This window comes from Ciconia boyciana, chromosome 7 (assembly GCF_034638445.1).
Source record: "Ciconia boyciana chromosome 7, ASM3463844v1, whole genome shotgun sequence".
NCBI classification, from domain to species: domain Eukaryota; kingdom Metazoa; phylum Chordata; class Aves; order Ciconiiformes; family Ciconiidae; genus Ciconia; species Ciconia boyciana.
The window spans coordinates 46,964,691-46,982,263 of record NC_132940.1 but is presented as its reverse complement, the minus strand read 5'-3'; the positions used below and the strand labels follow the sequence as shown (position 1 = coordinate 46,982,263).

General features: G+C 36.5%; 1 protein-coding gene across 8 annotated transcripts in view; it reads right to left on the bottom strand.

Moving 5' to 3' along the window:
- Positions 1-418: 418 nt before the first annotated feature.
- Positions 419-17,573, bottom strand: part of ACSL3 (acyl-CoA synthetase long chain family member 3) — a 52,447-nt gene continuing 35,292 nt past the window's right edge. For 7 of the 8 annotated variants that reach the window (XM_072866345.1, XM_072866340.1, XM_072866339.1 and 4 more), the window contains 10 exons: positions 15,605-15,755; positions 14,876-14,999; positions 14,523-14,594; positions 13,867-14,006; positions 12,955-13,127; positions 11,770-11,844; positions 10,540-10,731; positions 9,156-9,270; positions 4,340-4,497; positions 419-1,974 (listed from right to left, as the gene is read on the bottom strand). In XM_072866345.1, coding sequence (XP_072722446.1) covers positions 1,811-1,974; positions 4,340-4,497; positions 9,156-9,270; positions 10,540-10,731; positions 11,770-11,844; positions 12,955-13,127; positions 13,867-14,006; positions 14,523-14,594; positions 14,876-14,999; positions 15,605-15,755 — 1,364 coding nt within the window. In that variant the 3' untranslated portion in view covers positions 419-1,810. Of the gene's footprint in view, positions 1,975-4,339; positions 4,498-4,638; positions 4,892-9,155; positions 9,271-10,539; positions 10,732-11,769; positions 11,845-12,954; positions 13,128-13,866; positions 14,007-14,522; positions 14,595-14,875; positions 15,000-15,604; positions 15,756-17,573 lie in introns of those variants that run through there. The other variant, XM_072866346.1, reaches the window with a different exon arrangement.

Below are 17,573 nucleotides of genomic sequence, written 5' to 3'. Positions count from 1 at the left end.
TTTGACTAGTTACACCAAAACTCACCAAATAGTAACAGTTTGTCATAGACAGCAGCAAGGGAAATCCATGAACAGTGGGAGAGATGGTAATTTAACAAAATACAGCACAAACCTTCTCATCATTTCATCAAAAAGTACAGGGAACCTACTTTATAACTTTCGACTCCTATGAAACTGCTTTCTATAATCAATGGAAAGCGTTAATTTCAATAATATGTCAGAATTTTTTAAAATGATAATTTGTGTATCAAACATCTCCCAAAACTCCCATGTCACAAATGCTAACAGCAGGAACTCCCTCCCCCAAACAAAGCTTCTGCCATTCTGAATTGCTATATGCTACCACAGTAGGGTACTAAGTGAGCATCAAGACCTTGACTTTTAGTAATACAAGTAAATAATACACGAGAGAATCATCTCCAAATTAAAGCCATTTTAATATTTGCTCCATCACAAAGTTGACTGATTTATGCCTTTTCACATTCTCATGTAACCCTGATTAAAATATTCTTTCTAGAAATATTTTGAAAATAAAATTCACATCTGAAACAAACTTAAACACTCTCACTGAAGAAAAGATCCCCCATAGTTCTTCAAACAATATTCACCTATCTATAGTAAAACAGAAATTGAGACTCCTTCCCAAAGAAAGAATTGGGTGTAACAAACCAAGCAACATAAATAACTCTGGCTGACAAATACTTCAAATATCTGTTTTTAAAGCAAAAAAATGCTAAACAAAAGAACACAGAATTAAAGGGAGATTTTTAATGGCACAAAGGGCAGCTAGGCACTGTGTGAGCTGAGAACATAACTGTCATTATGACTTTAAAAATCCCCCCCAGTAAGATTTGGGTTGCAACTAGGGCAGAACAGGGGTCTTGCCAGACTTTCACAAACAACAAAAGAACAAACCCAGTGTAATGTCCAAACCTAACGAGAAAAGACAAAAGTTGTTACAGTCCCTCTGCTAAAAGGACACCGCCAAACTTACAAAGTGTTAAGTGAAATTAATGCTGAGAGTTCTTATTAGCTCTACACAGTTCAACTACTGGATGAAATGGTCATGAGCTATTTAAAAAAGGAGCTTCTGTATTTGAGAGATTATTCTTAGGTTTAACTTCTGCTGTGTTAATAGCATCTTTTGTATTAAACAAGCTTTAACTAACACCTGCAAGAGTACCTGCCTTTATGCAGAGCTGTGCCATCTCATTTTCAGATAAAAATAAAAGTAACCATTAGGCACATATTGAACATGTATTACACAAGCTGGAATGCCAAACATTTCCCCCCTCAGATTTAAACAGAAAAATAGCACAGCAGCAAATAACCTGGTCCTCTGTTCAACAATGATCTTGTTACAAGCATTTTCAATGTACATAATGTCACAACATCAACACCTTTTCTTTAAATAATTAGGTAAAAAAGGCCCCCAGTATAACCATTTCTTATATAGCCAAGTTCTCTCTATATACATCCAAATTTTAAAGATACAAATAAAACATTATACAGGATTTATAAATGTTTAAAAACTTGAGGCTTCAGAATCATGGTTTCCCAAAAAGACTCGGGAAAATCAACAGACTGACAAGGTAGCAGAGAAAACTGGAAAAAAGGAGACAGACACAAGTTTTCTGCCGTAACATTTTACTAAACTTGCCAGTCATCATGGTGATGTTATCAGAAATAACAGTTTAAGCTACAAATGAGGAATGGTGGTTTTGTGTGTTGATCTCAAGTGTCGAGACAGGCAATTCAAGTATTTTGTATTTGATCCAAGCTCATTGTAGCAAAGTGGCGCAGAAAAAAATTATTTTACATTTTTTCCATACATTCGATCAATGTCCATTTGATAGTATGCCGTAAGCTCTTTGCGTTTTAGTTTGAACGCATCTGTCACTAGACCAGTCTCAGGGGTCCAAGGATCAGGGCTCAAACGAATTTTTACTGGTATTTCAAACTTCTCCAGATTAGCTGTAAAAATAAACATTTTTAATACAAAACATAAATGCAATCATTTTTCTACAACTAAGCACAAAAGGAGGAACCGTATTCTCACATAGAAAAGCATGTGACATAAATGAAGAAGCACCCCTCAAACCCCACCCCCATGGCTAGCTTTGAAAACCCGTGTGGTCACAAGTAGAGTTACAGGATCCACCAGTAACTTGTTCTCCAGTTTCCACAGAAATACTGAAATAAAACCCAGCTGTTTGGGTATCTTTGCTGCTCCCTAACTTCAGAAAAGCCTCAGTGCATGGAAGTGACATCCTCAAAATATACACTATTGTATCAGTGTTATTATACTCATCTTCTGGAGAGAAAGTCTTAAAATCCGTACTACTTAAGCTTGGAAAAAAACCAAAACAAAACAGGGGGTTTCTGTTTTTTCCTGATAGTGCTAAATTGTTCAAGGAAAGTAAGGTCATATCGTAGCTGTTCCCCTTACTGAAACAGAACAGTGCTCTGCATGTTATATCTTCAGCACAAAACACTATATCATTTGCAAGAGCTTCTGCTATAGTTCCAGACATGAGAGAAGAAAAACAAATAACTCTTAAGAAAAGTAATCAACAGATGGGCAATATTAAGAAAAAATAATCTATTTTCAGGTTAAATTAAAAAAATAAATCCACAAATGTATAATTATCCTGTGCAACCTGCCATTTTTAGATTTTCTTGCACCTTTTACTCCCTCGACATTAAATCACTGGGCTTGGGGGTTTTTTGCAATTTAGCACTAAAAAAACCATAGTATTACTTTAAAAGTAAAGCCTATGATACCAAAGTGTAAAACAAAACCAAATATAAAATAACATCAAAATGTGTAAAAATGCCTCAGGATTAAATAAAATATTCTATTTCATCAATTTTAACAACATAATTAATTCTCTTTACAATAGTTAGTGCTGCACAAAAAAGAAGAGGAAAGTGACTTCATACATCTCCCCACTGCAGCAGCTTCTTAGAATGACTTTGCCCATATGTTCCATGCAGTGAAGAAAAATGGACTAGGGACATGGGGCAAGAAAAAAAAAAAAACAAAAAACCAAAAAAAAAGAGTCTGCTGCAGTATTAAGACTGCACTCATCATAAGAGTATGCTCCTGTAACAGAAGTCTGCAAATATACTAATCACAGAGGTTAATATATTCACAAGTAATATGGAGAAGAGATTAAGTTTAACAAGACAAAGATTGTTGGAAGCATAAAGTTATCCAGGATAGAAAAGATGAGGACAAATTGCTAAGAGGTGCAGAAGGACATCATGATACTGAGCAACTGCAAAACAGACAGCAGAAAGCATTCATTGCAGAAAAGTGTAAAAGAGAATGCATATAAAACAAATTTAACATCCACAATGACCATTTAAAAAACATTCTGTGGCCATAACTGACAGCTTTATGAAAAAAGCTCAAGTGCTTAGTAACAGTCAAAAGCAAAAACAAGGCAGAAATTATTATGAAAGAACAAAATATCACTGTGCCACTCTAATTCTGCAGCAGAATAGCTAAGTAGACTACAAGCAATTAGCATGAAAAAGATACACCTGAGGGAGAAGTATAACAAACACTGAAAAGCATCACAACTCCCATTGTGACTGTTCACTGCCTCTTCCCATACAAGAGCTTGGCAGAACCAAATTGAACTAGCAGACAGCAGAGTTAAAACAAACGAGGCATTTCTTCACACGAACATAGCTGAGCTGTGCAACTCTGCACAAGGTAGTATGGATACCGATACAGAATATTTACGTAACTTTAAAATGCAACTAGAAGAGTTAATGGAAAAGTTTACTGAAAGTTATTAACTACAAAGACACTGCTTTCAATTTAGGAAATCCCTCAGATGCAAGTCACTGGAAGCTAGGAGAGCCCCTGTCACCATGGACTTATTTCAACTATGCATAGGTATGTAGCATGTGAGACTGTATGATACCCAACACACATATCATGGATCTACAGATGACCCACATTCTTTTGAACCAGCAGCTAAGGCCAAAAAGACACTACAGGAAATCTTAAAGACTGCCAGACACACACACACACACACATATATATATATATATATATATATATATACAGGGAACTGAACTGAGCTTGTTAAGTTTGTTTTTATATTCTTTCCTTAGCTATTGGCCATGGTAAAAAAAAAAGTTACATGAACCAAAAGGACTGACTCAACTTATGTTTTGTTGTTGGGTTTTTTTGTATGAAAATTTCACTTCATATATGTTCTATGAAATGTACATGCTCAAGGAAGTATTTTTAGGGCCTATGCTTATCTGTTTGACAGACATTAGGGTCCACAAGGTTAATACTATCTACCCAGCTACTCACCTGCCATGGCAGCCTCAGCTAGCACCTTCAGTACCTCTTTTTCCATCTCAGGACTGTTACAGATCTCTTCCCAGGTTCCTTTAAATCCTTTCTTTCGAGCTAGTTCTGCAAGCTCCTTTTGATTTGGCACAACAAATCCAATGACATAAGAATGGAAACTGAGAAGTATAATGTACTTTAGTATGAATTTTGTGAAGTTAACAAGTCTTCAAAAATAACATTTCAAGTTGGGGATTTGAACTTCATACAGAGATATTGCTCTTAACAGTTGGCTTTTGTTCACCTGATAATCTTTCTGACATAGTATACAAATTACGTTTGCCTGCTTAAAAGTAAGTAGGAAAGAGAAGCTACTTACCTTACAGCAACTGGATTGCTTCAAGGTGTGCTGTCCATATGCATATTCCACTGTGTCTCATGCTCAAAGCTTTGGGGAAGCAGTACCCGTACGATGTCAATGCACCCTGCCTCTCCTCATGTTTTGCATCGCGGTATGAAGACTGGTGTGCAGCTTCCCTACCTCAGTTTCCTCTCAACTGCAGAATCCAGTTACTGTAGAGGAGTAGAGGACTGCAGTGAAGAGGGGTTGGAGAGCAGGTTGTGGAATGAGCATATGCACAACACATCTCAAAGAACGCCTGCTTCTGTAAGGGAAGTGACTTCTCTTCCTCTTTCAAGTGATTGTCCATACACTCACTCTGCTGTTGGCAATCTTTGTCTGCTCCTGACATGCCTAGAATGTACAAAGCTGTGATCTCAAAGTCTTTGGAAAACACCGAAGCACAATTCGCCCTGAAACAGGTATTCATGATTTTTCAGACGGTGTAAATTTTAGGGAAAACGTGACAGAACTTCACATAGCAACTCTACACATTCTAACAAAGCGGATCACAGAATCAGAGAGCTGAAAGCTAATTCATTCACTTGCCTCAAAGCAAGGTCAGCTACATCTAACAGATGTTTGTCTAACCTGTTCTTAAACATCAGGCAAACGCTAATGCCAATGCTTCATTATTCTTGGCATCGGTAAGCTGTTCCTGATGGCTATTCCTGACTCTTCCTCTCTGCAGTTTACATCAGCTGTATTTTCATACAGCCAATAGTCAGATGGTCCTCTCCTTTCCACAGAAGCCATTTATTTGTTCACAGACTGGTACTATTCTTTTTCCTTCTCACCTTTCTAGTCTTCTTTCCTTTCTTAAGTTTCTTTAGGAATTTTAGCAATGCCCTTTCCTCCTCAGTCATGCATTACAGATCTCTGCCCAGACGTTCCCATTTTTCTTTTCAAAGACTTTCTGGACTATTTTCAAGAGGTCCACCTTTTCTGAAGCGTTGCATATGGAACTCGGACCCTTTAATGCTTGGTAGAGCAAAGAGATCATTGTGCATCTTGTAGGCTATATATCTGATTATGCCATATTATTTACCTTCTTGTAACAGCATAGCACTTGTTAACTCATGTCAGCTCCTACAGAACTGCTACCAGCTGGTGATCCTCATCCTGTATTTTTGCAGTTTATTTAGGTGTAAGTATAATTTACATTTCCCCTCTTTAAACTGACTGCTGTTTTCAAGCAAATCTCCATCTAGTCAAGCTTGCTCTGAATTCTAATCCTGTCCTCCACAGTACCTTTGGTCCTGTCCCACCTTAACTATCTACAGATTTATTATATCTTTTCAACTCTCTCTTTCACCAGACAGATCATTAATGCAAAACACAGAACCTTAGCCCTGGTATGGAGATTACTTTAGCTTATCCTTTAAGGTCTCCAAGATAATTTTAAAATACGAACTCTAAATACCATTTTGGTTACTGTACATTGCAATTTTCTCCTTTGTTACTGGTATGAATTATAATGGGCATCTGACAGCAGCTGTGAAGACTGCACAAAAGTCCATTACAAACACAGGCTTCCCTGGCATCATCTGTCAACAAGCTCTGCCTGTTAGCTGACTTGAAACCGTTCTCATTTTTCTCTTACTAAGAACGTACTTAGAGAAAGTCTTCAGATTAGCCTCAGTATCACTTACTGCTTGCATCTCACCTTCTGTCTTTGCCTCTCTCCGATTTTTTTTTTCCCCACACACACTCGTGCTATACTCTGTATTGAACCCTCGTAACTTTGTCTAGGGTCTACTCTGTAATGTGTATGTATTATGTATGAAGGCATCCAGAACACAAAGGACTCTGGCACTTTCATCCCTGGTTCCTGTAGTCTTTTGACATGCTTAAGGTCATGTCCAGTAATATCACCAGTGTCTCCAGGGATAAACAGCATATAGAAGTAATCAGTTGTCTGGCTAAGCCTCAAACTTTCAGTTCATCTAAAATTCAGCCTCTTGAGTAGAGGCATACTTCCTCTGGACAGCGGGTTCATCCAGCTATGCTTTTTCCTGGAAAGAGCACCTTGGACCTCACAGCTCCCAGAACATGTAGCTTTCCATTCTGTACCGCTAAGTTAAATCTTCACTTGTTGCAGTTCAAATGCTAAAGCACTGTGTTTTCAGAAGTATCCTGACGATTACATCTTCTCTCTGGAGCAGCTACTTCCCTCTCCACTACTGTTCCTTCTGCAGATCTTTTAAATTTGCTAGCTTCTTCAGTCTTGGAGGTCATAACAACAGCATGAAGGAAGAAATTTTCAGAATTTGGTCCTCAGGACCTCCTTAGTCATCTCCTCCATGCTAAGAGATTTTGCCGAAACATCTCCTACGCTAGGCATCCTCATTCCCTTGCTGTGCTTGAGATCCTACCTGAGTACGGCCCTCAGACCTATGGTAAGAGATATATACAGTGGCACTACATGTCGATACTGCCACTTCTATTCTGTAAAGTCTGGTCCTTATCAGCTCTCCTTGAGCTTCCTGCTGAGTTTTTTTGGCACGTTTGCTCATTCCTCAGGTAACTGAACTACTCAATTTCCTGACATGATGCTTGAGACCCACTGAATGCATCTTGGATGGGTGAAGTGCTGATAAAGCAGTAGGAGACTCCTCTGAAGGAGCTCAAATCATTATTCCTTTTGGCAAACATTTTGTTCCTTATCTCACTGAGTATTTTGTCCGAAGTGATCAATTAATATAGCTTTTGAAGCAGAGATATTGTGCAAGCACTTTTGATTCCCTACTCAGAGAACCTTTGCACCCCAAGCTCTAAGGTCAAATCACAGATTTAATCCATTTGTAAATGTCTGTCCTCCTTGTCCTTTTGCATGTGGGAGATAAACCAGCTACAAATGAAGGACTCCTCTTGCATATGAGATCACCCAGGCAAAGTGTAAAGAGAGACAGGATATAAGAGACATCATAGGCACTGCTAACGAAAAAGTCTCCAAGCTCACACTGCTGAGGTGAGTATATACCCACAATGAAATGTGCATATGGACAATCATTCAGAGAATCTGTGTTACATGGCTACTTATGCCAAATTACACACATTAAAGTATTAAGAAGAAATACAGCAGCAGCAGAAATACCAATCTGGAATGTACTTGGACTCTGTTTATAAATTACCTTTAAAAATTGCTCATAGGTTTTCCTATTTTTAAGTAATAGGCAAGACACAGACTATAAGAGGCAAGTGCATTTTAGCCTCCAATGTTATGTTGACCTGGCAAAATTAACACAAAATTTGATAGTACAATTCCAATACTGAACTTCAATCCTAGAACAGCAGAAATCACCATCTCTAGGAATCTCTTCCTCCATAGACTACAGAGGGTGCTCAGAACAGGCACATAACCTCAGGCACTCAAAGCAAGCAAACATGAGACCCACCCAACGGGTCAAAACTACAAAGAAAGCTTAATATAATGGAAGTTTTCTCAGCAGTGGCACGCCCAATGCGTGTTAGCCTATTGATCCAAAACTGAAGTTAACAGGATGACGACCATTACTTAACACAAAAAAATTACCACAGAGAACCAGGTGAACAAACCAAAAGTTAATTTTCTATTTATTACCACTGAGCAATTCTCTGGTATGCTTGTCCTGGCCTATTTCAATCAAAGTTATCAAGTGGGGCTTTTTTGGCCATACTGGAAATCAGAATATTTCTGGTTGTTCAGAAGCTCCAAAATGACTTTCCAAACATCAAAATGGCAACAGGAAACAAAGACCACCTTAAGTATATTTATACGTGTACGTCTACATTATGCACAGGTAGGAAATTCTAGAAATAGAAACTTAAGACATGTTGGAGACCTTACATGCCTAATTCAATAGTACATGTAGAAAGCAAACAGAAAGGAGGTTTGATCATCATTTATTAATTGTGTGCTTGCCTAGTATTTACAGAGTGTTTTCTCTCAAGCTTCAAGGCTTCTGCTAGTGTACTGCAGGGGTTAAAGAAAAGTATTTTTAATGCGCAAGCCAGCTTCTGGGCTGTTGGTGGTTTTTTCCCCCCCACTTTCCTCTGAAGTACAACAGTACTTCCTCTGAAGAACAAATCACAGCTAAATATAGCAAGGAACAAGGTGTCCTAGGGCTTCTATAGGTAATAAATCTCTACAGTGCTTGAGTGATGTCTGTTATGAATGCAGAGCTTAGCTGCTTTTCAGATTGAGGAAAATGGAATGAAAGAGACTCATTCTTGGCATTTTCGAACGAATGATTTAAAAAATGGGAAAGGAAAAAAAACCATACATTTCAGATGTCTTAGTTTTGATAGAGAAAGTTATTCCATTGTATTATAAGTAAAATTCTTTTTCAACTGGTTTAAAAAAACTCCACACATTGAGCAGCAAAAGATTTTGCTCACGGCTTCAGTAGGACAGACAAAGAATACAGCAATAACAAAGTATCAGCTGCCTCTTACCTGCTTGCATACACACAAATATTATCTACCAGTGGAAGATTCTTTAGAGCTGCTTCTACTTTGCCAAGAGAAACATATTCTCCTGCCTGAAGTTTTACAAGATCTTTTTTACGATCTATTGAGGAAAAAAGGAATTAAATGTTAATTCAGAACACAAAACTGTAGACATTGATTTTATACTTTTCTGAAATGTATGTGTAAATGCCAAAAGGTAAGCTGACTCTTGTTTGGTGAACGTACCAGAAACATTTAATATCAGGTTTCCAGACTTCGCGTTTTATCAATCTGTCCCTCACATAGAAATGAGACACATTTCAATTCCACGCATTTTCTGCCTTTAGAACAGTGTTTCCTATATGACAGCACTGTCATGTGAATGGAAGACAACTAAGATTATGCAAAAGCCAGTGTTTTGCTAGAAGCACACATTTTGTGCTGTCTGGTCCAGAACACTTAAGGCAGGAGATGCACCATTTGGTGACATTTTGTTATTTATTCCCAGGCTAAATCCGAATTTAAAGAGCAACTGTCCACCTATTATTTGAAACACAACAATAGGAAGCAAAAATTAAGGCCAAATTACTTGAGCTTATTGTATATAGCCCAAAGAAGGCAAAAGTGACTACAGGTCATACCCACCTAGCTGTGATGGCAGCCAAGAGTACCTCTCCTTTGCTATATACCTTCATGCTGCTTTGTGCAACCAGGCAAGGTAGTTTTGTAGCTGACCTGTTTGACCAGTGCAAGGCAGCTGCAATGGGACCTAAGATTTTTCTCATATAATAAACCAAATCAGCTTAGTTTTCAGGATGAAAGAGCACCCTGAATCACCCACTGACTTAAAGAGACACACCTGGTAGTTTATAGGCCACCTATTTTTGTGCCTACAGGTGTTAAAGAATTATGAGCCTATCACAGGCTTATGTATAACAACTTTACCTTAGTATATTTTTCCCTTAGTTCCTTTATGATAAAGGGATATTCTTATTATAAAGAATGGCAAGATAAAAAAAGGCTTATTTAATTCCCGAGCACATATTACCAAAAGAGCCCTTTCACTGAATCAAATTCCGCACTTACAAAATTATAAAATCTAAGGCAGCTTATCTAGCTCAATTAGCCTATATTTAACCCTTTAATTACTACCCAGTCTCACTAACAGAGTGGAGTCAATGTTAAGATTGTTTTAAAAGGAAGCAATTTTTTTAAAAAACAGCTTTTAAAACACACAATCAAGTTTACATTAACATATCAGAATTTCCCTGGGACACATGGCAGGGTCTAAGACTGCATGCCAAGATATGGAGATTTTTTTTTTGTTAATTACAGTATTTAGCAGCCCTGAAAAATTTATATATATGTTCACCTGAATTTATTAACTCACCAATAATTTTTAGACATCCATCGTGATGAAACTCTCCAATGTCTCCAGTATGGAGCCACCTCTGCCCATTCTCATCAACTGTGAAATCTTTTTTGGTTCGTACTTCATTTTTGTAGTAGCCCACAGTCACATTTTGCCCTCCAATAAGAATCTCACCTCTAGGATATGGTTTATCAGTGTTGTAATATCCACCTAAAAGTACAGTTTTTATTAAGTTAACAAGAATTAAAATATATCCCAAAGCAAGAATTCCAATTATTTTCACTATTTAAACATAGAACTAAACACTTCAGGAAGTCCTTACCCAAAGTTACCACTTGCCTAAATAGTTCATTAAGGGAAGAGGTGGTTCCTATTCTTTTCTGCATATATATACCTATTTAACATGTGCATTTACAAACAGTGAAATTCACACACATGCAGAGGGCAAATGCAATCTATGCAATCTTTCTGCCAGGACTAACATGCTCTATCAGTTTCATACAGGCTTGAATAAAAAAAAAAAAAAGATAAATTTAGCCTCATATTTTAGGAAAGAAAAAAACTATAAGGTTTCACATTAGCCCAAAACACCCTTAAGTATTATGTATTTCTACTCTACAATACACAAAAACCTACAGTCAAAGGAAATCACCTAAATACGTTCCAAACTTCATTAAATATATTTTATATAGCTTCCATTAAGCTTCCATTCCATATACCGATTTTTAATGATTTTATTAATAATAATATTATGAAGACTATTTTCAAATAATTTCTTGATGGCAACAGAAGTATCATGCATGCACTTCAGTTGAAGTCTCCTGAATCCAGCACCTCTAAGACACAACATACAAGACCTGCACCCTGTCCTGCAAGAATACTGATCTAAATCAGAAAGAGGTACAATGCTGTATACATTTACACAGTATGTATATACAATTATAGTGACTGGAATAAAAGAAATAAGCCTGGAATAAGAAAAAAAGCCAGAGTCATAATACAACCTCGTCAAAAGGCCACTTGCATTGATAGCTTCTGTCTAGATATTTCTAAGTTTAAAAACCACTGAGGAATTTAATTTACCTTTTTGCTCCCCCAAGATCAAGCTTTTATAGGTAAAAGTAGCATTTCAAATTTAAAAAGCCAATAAATAGTCTTCTAATTACTACTACTGAGCAAAGCCCGACAGAAAAACAGCTAAAGTTCTTACAAACACACTATCATTTAATCACGTACAGAAATTCTCACCTTCTTCCCAGTTCATTAATTTGATTTCACAACAGACCAAAGGTGCTCCCACTCTTCCTGTAGTGTAGTCCCATACTAGAATTTTAAAAAGAGCATTTTTCAGGAAAAAAAAAAATCACCAAAACTGATTAGAAAATTCTTTGTTATCAGGCATCTTATTTAGTGAAAATTAACTGCTATTTATTTCTGAACTTTAATTCATAGAACAGAACTTCCAAGAAAACCAATTGATCTATCAAGGCAATGCAGATAAAATCCTTATCCTGCAAAGAGAATAGATGGCTGTATTTACAGATACCTCCAGTCATACCAACACAGCTTTGATAGTAAGCTGTCCATGTGGGATCATGCTTCAGAAGTGGCACAACAACTTTAAACAGTGTTTGCTGGACTCTGAAATAAGTAGCAATATTTCTTAACAATTCAAGGATTCTATATTTTGATTCACTTTCCTGAAGGCTCAATCCCAAACACTTCTGCATCTGGGCACCTTCCCAAAAGAGCATCACTGGAGACTACATAATTTGTATTACAGTTCCACTATTTTTTTTTTCCCCCCCAAGCTCCTGAAGAAGCCACTTCCAAAGACCCCTTTGAATAAAAACCACATCACAGCAGTTTGTGGATCACCAAGGAACATAATACATGTTCTACAGTCTGGCATAATCTAACAATGAACCTTAGATGCTCCTCATATGATTCCTAGGTAGATCACACTATTGCCAAAAAATAGCAGCTCTGACTGTTTCTACCACCACTGAAAACAAGTGAAATTTTAGGACTAAAAGGCAACTGAAACCATTAAGTTCTGTTATATAAAATTAAAATCTGGTGCAGGCTTCTGCATTCCATTTTTTATTTTCCTAACATCTCAATATACGCACCAAAATTAGAAATAATTTATTCAGTTCAACTAGTAAGTGCAATAATGCCAAGATTCCATTCACACTATTACAGGTTTCTCTGTCACAAATGAGAACATTCATTTTATATGTAGGTCACCAGCTTTAGTACATGTGTCAAAGTTAGTACTCCTACTGTTTTATGTATTTATGATTACAAGTAAATCCCAGGATTCCCCAATTACGTTTGGTGGCATACACCAAATGAATAGACTGTCAAAGATGATACACGCAGAGTGCTCAGCATGGATCACAGCACTCAGTGGGATACACTGACACCAACCTTCAGTGATTGTTCCAGCTCCAGCTGATTCAGTTAGTCCATACCCCTGTCCTACAGGGCAACAGAAACAAATGTTCATAAACCGCTGAGTTGCTGCAGAAAGTGGAGCTCCTCCACAAAGCAGGATGCGAATTTTTCCACCTAGCAGCATTCGTACTTTCCGGAAAATAAGGCTAAAATGCAGAGAGATAAGAGTATATATATTTGTTGCTTAAAAACAAAACAAGAGAGTACCTAATTTTGTATCTGAACTGAAAGTTTCCACCATCTTCAAATAAACATTTATGGCATTCATGGAAAACTCTGAAGGAGCACATTGAAGTTTTCAAAAACACAGGCGCAGATTTCTAAGCTTGTTTCCACGTTCTAATTTGAAGATGGATTAAATGTTTTGAGAACGTAGATTTAGTAAGACAGTAAAGTTCTGTAATTTTCTCCTCAAAAATAATTTAAATAAGCTGTACAAATTTTGCAATTATATTATCCTTTAGTCTCACTAAAGCTGGGAGTTGGACTCGATGATCCTTATGGGTTCCTTCCAACTTGAGATATTCTATGATTCACTTCTGTGAAAATGTGAAGTTTACAGTTATCTATAGGAATAGACTTCTCATCTTACCCAAGAATTGTATAAATCCATTATTAAAGTCCCCATGAAAATAACGCAATGAATATAAATCTCCAATCAGTTTCAAGTTAAATAACACTCACTTAAATTACATCAGTAAATATTTACAGCCATCACACAAACTACTGATTTGTTGTTTCAATTTACACTTACAGGCTTGTTCATGTTCAGAGTGTCAACATTAAAACAAAGAAAAGCACCAAAAAAAAAAATCAGATACTGCTTATGTGGTAAGACTTTGATAAGCAATTTTTTTGTGTCATTAAAGATAAAATTAAAATTACCTATCGCAGAGTGGGGTAGTGTAACCTTTGGAAATCTGTTCCATTTTGTAGTTATAGGCCAATATAAATAGATTCCGCTGGAAACTAGTCATTTCATTCACTTTATTCATGACATTTTTGTAGATCCGATCCATAATTTCCTAGTTACATAAAAAGATTAACTTTAACTCAAAGAAACAGAAATCCTAAATTCAGTACAAAAAAAAAGGAAATACGATCTAGAAATTCTAGTACATTTCAGGTAACAACCTACTCCCAGGTTGCTTCCTCTTCCCATTGCTAACAGATAGCAAGAAGTTCACAGAAAACGAGGAAGACAAACATCTGAGCAGGAGCACTAGTTAACACCAAGCTGCCTGCTGCCAACTATCTTTATTCTATTAATTTACTATGACGAACACATAGATGACTAATTAAAATGGCAATCTAATCTCCACAGCTATTTAAACTTTGAAAAATGTTGACACTCATATGATGAACGTTTATCCCCAACATTACAAATAAATACCAAAACTATTCTTTTAAGCTAGCTTAACATCAAAAGTTCTACCTTTCTTATTGAAATGACCATTGCATTAATCTTGTGGTTAAAAATTTGAATTATGAATTATATTTTTTAAATAATTTTTAAAATTATTTATCCTTCAGTTACTTACCGGGACAGCTGCCATTAGGGTTGGCTTAAGTGTAGTAACATCGCCTTTGCTTCCTTTCTTTATTTTAGAGGACTAAAGCGAAGAACAAGTTTACTAGCAGACACATTCAAGATTTTTAACATGAGAAACAAAATGAGATAGCACAGCTTTCAAACAATCATTTTCATTTAGATTATATTTTAGCAATTAAAACTAGTCAAGAGTACCAGTCATAACCACCAATACCCTGTTACATGAATTGTAGAAAAGAAGATTTGTTGAAATATTTTTTTAAGAAATATTACAAAGATCTGATGTGAGTTGGTTTTGTTGTTGTTGTTTTTTTACCATAAGAGCTTACATCTACAACATACCTGGTCAGCTAGTGTCTGAGGCGAAGAGTAACCAATGCGGCATCCATGAGACAGACACACAAGTTCAGCACTCAGCTCCAGAACATGGGCAAGAGGCAAATAGCCAATATAGATATCTTTTTCCCTGTAAAAAATTTTTAAAAGATAGGTTTATGTTGTACAATTGGAGATGTTAGACGAGTCATTAAGCTAAATTTACACAGAGCTTACTGCAGAACTAACGAAAGTGGAAAAAAGCCTTTGAGCTTGAGAACATATTTCAAATAACACGAGTTTTGTTTCAAAAGTTGTGTACTACATACTGTAGGTTAAGGCCTCAACAAAGTGTGATGTTTACTCATCTCAAGAAAATTAACCATGTATTATGGTTGCAAAGGCAATTCTGTGAACATGATTAAAAACTGCACCAAACAGAAAGAAACCACAGAATTTAACACTAACCAAAGGAAGTACTGCTTAGGGAAGCTTTCAACCACTCTAGTGCAAGGCGGCCTCACAGGCTTTTGTGTCCTGGTCTTGCCCACATACAGAAGATGAAAGAACAAACAGCACATGAAGTTGTCATGTCATTTAATGCAGTACTGGAAGATGCTCAGACATCAGTGCATAGTATGATGTGTCACAGACAAAGCTATATAAAACAGTTATTATTTTACACAGTAATTAATCTAAAATTATGTGCAACTACATGACTTGTTTATTTGCTGGTAAGTAACTGTTGGTACGTACCCCAGATTTGGAATCCTCTCAGCCATTCCAGTTATCCCAGCAATTATGTTGCAATGTGAGATCATAACTCCTTTGGGAACTCCTGTGGATCCACTTGTGTACATGATCACTGCAATATCTGAGGGCACAGGCCTTGCCTGCTGCTTGTTTCCTGTCATTTGTGTTAAAAAAAGAGAACATATAATGTGTGGAGAGCATATCAGACTGGGAGATCTGATATACTATCGTATTTCAGCAGTCATTCCAATATAACACTGCATGACTATTGCTATTACATTTTGCTTTCTGTTAAAAAGACTGTGGTCAAGCTTAAGCGCCTTCACAAAGAGTAGGAACTTCTTTGTATTAGCTGAGCAATACTTCGAGTGATTGCCCTAGTCTACCACAACAACACTTTTTCTGTTAGGTTTCCCATATTCCTTCAGAGGAGAGAAGAATGGGCAGAGCTTTGGCTTCTCCAAAATGCCACTGAGCTTCACATCCTTAGGAAGGTATGCTGCACTGGTTCCATACTGCCGCAGGGTCAATCCCTGTTTGCAAAGCTACTTTCTCACGTGCTCCTCGGCAGGGGAGCACCACACTGCCTCATTTGCAGCACCTCCAGCAAGGCACTGCTGAGCCAACATGAGGTCCAATGTCTATAAATATTTAAAGGAAGTTCAATAGCTGTAATAGGATTAAAGTGTTTTTTAAATACTTGCACTGAGAGCAAGAAAATACAAAAACAATTGTGTTTATTAGAGGAAAAACTGCATAATGCGCAATACATGCGGTACAACATACATGCTGAATGAGAAGAGTGAAAGCGTATTTAATAATTTCTCACTCACTAAATCCTGTCCATCCTGCACTGTGAACACCACAGAGGAAAAAAACATAAGCAGCAGCTCGTGTACTTAATATAATATTAATTGAACATGCTTGACCATAAACAATTCATTGTAGTATTCCACAATTTATAATGGTTAACTTGACAAAGATAATGTTCCTTTATTATAGTGTATAGTATGTGATATTTAAAAGACTGAAGAAGGACTAGACACCTTTTTACATAGCACATATATTAACAAATCTCAAGGAGCTAATGAATTATAGCCATAATTTTTTCTGTTGGTGTTGTCCGAAACAGTTTTAATAGTACATAAAACAGGTACATCAAAAAGGGAAAACCATCTTTTAAAGAAATTGAGAGGTCACAATGTTGGGACCAAACCTGCCATTCCCCTGAACATCAACAGCAGATGGATTAACCACCCCCCCTACTCCTAAAACAAAATTCAATCCAACATTCATGTGCCTTCAGTGGTTAAAAGATTCTGAAAACACAAAGAATAAGAACAAAAGAAAGCAACTACTGAATATAATGAAATCTTAACATACTAGGTTTAGCAGCTCTTCAGAGCCAAGAATACAAATTTGTTATGATAATAGTTAAAACGTGCTGAAATTCTGAATTCTAATTCTAAAAATGGTACATAGATTGGAAATAGATTTCAAGAAATTTACACAGCAGATTGACACTTTCAGAAATGCAATAAAAGTGACCACATTCTATCAGATTTAAATAGCTATTTTACATTTTGTTATTTGTGAATTTAACAAAACTTAATGGTAGCAAATTACCGATGTCTTTTGCTATACAATGCCCAATAATTTTCTCTGTGTGCACTAAATAACCTGGTTTTAATATGTCTGATCATAAGAATGCTTTCTAAGTTTCTATCCTGGCCTAAATGCTTATCCTAAAAATTATTCTTCAACATGTGACACTTGTTGTGGAGAAGACAGTTTTTACTAAAAGCATTTTACTCTGTTGAAAAACAAAACAAAAAACCACACCCCAAAACCCAACCACAACCAAATAAAAAAAAACCCCAGATTTTATTTAAAGAAAAAGCAGGTGATGAAAGGTTAATCACTGCATAATTTTTTTTTTTTTTTTTTTTTGAGATCTGCAATTTCCCCAAGC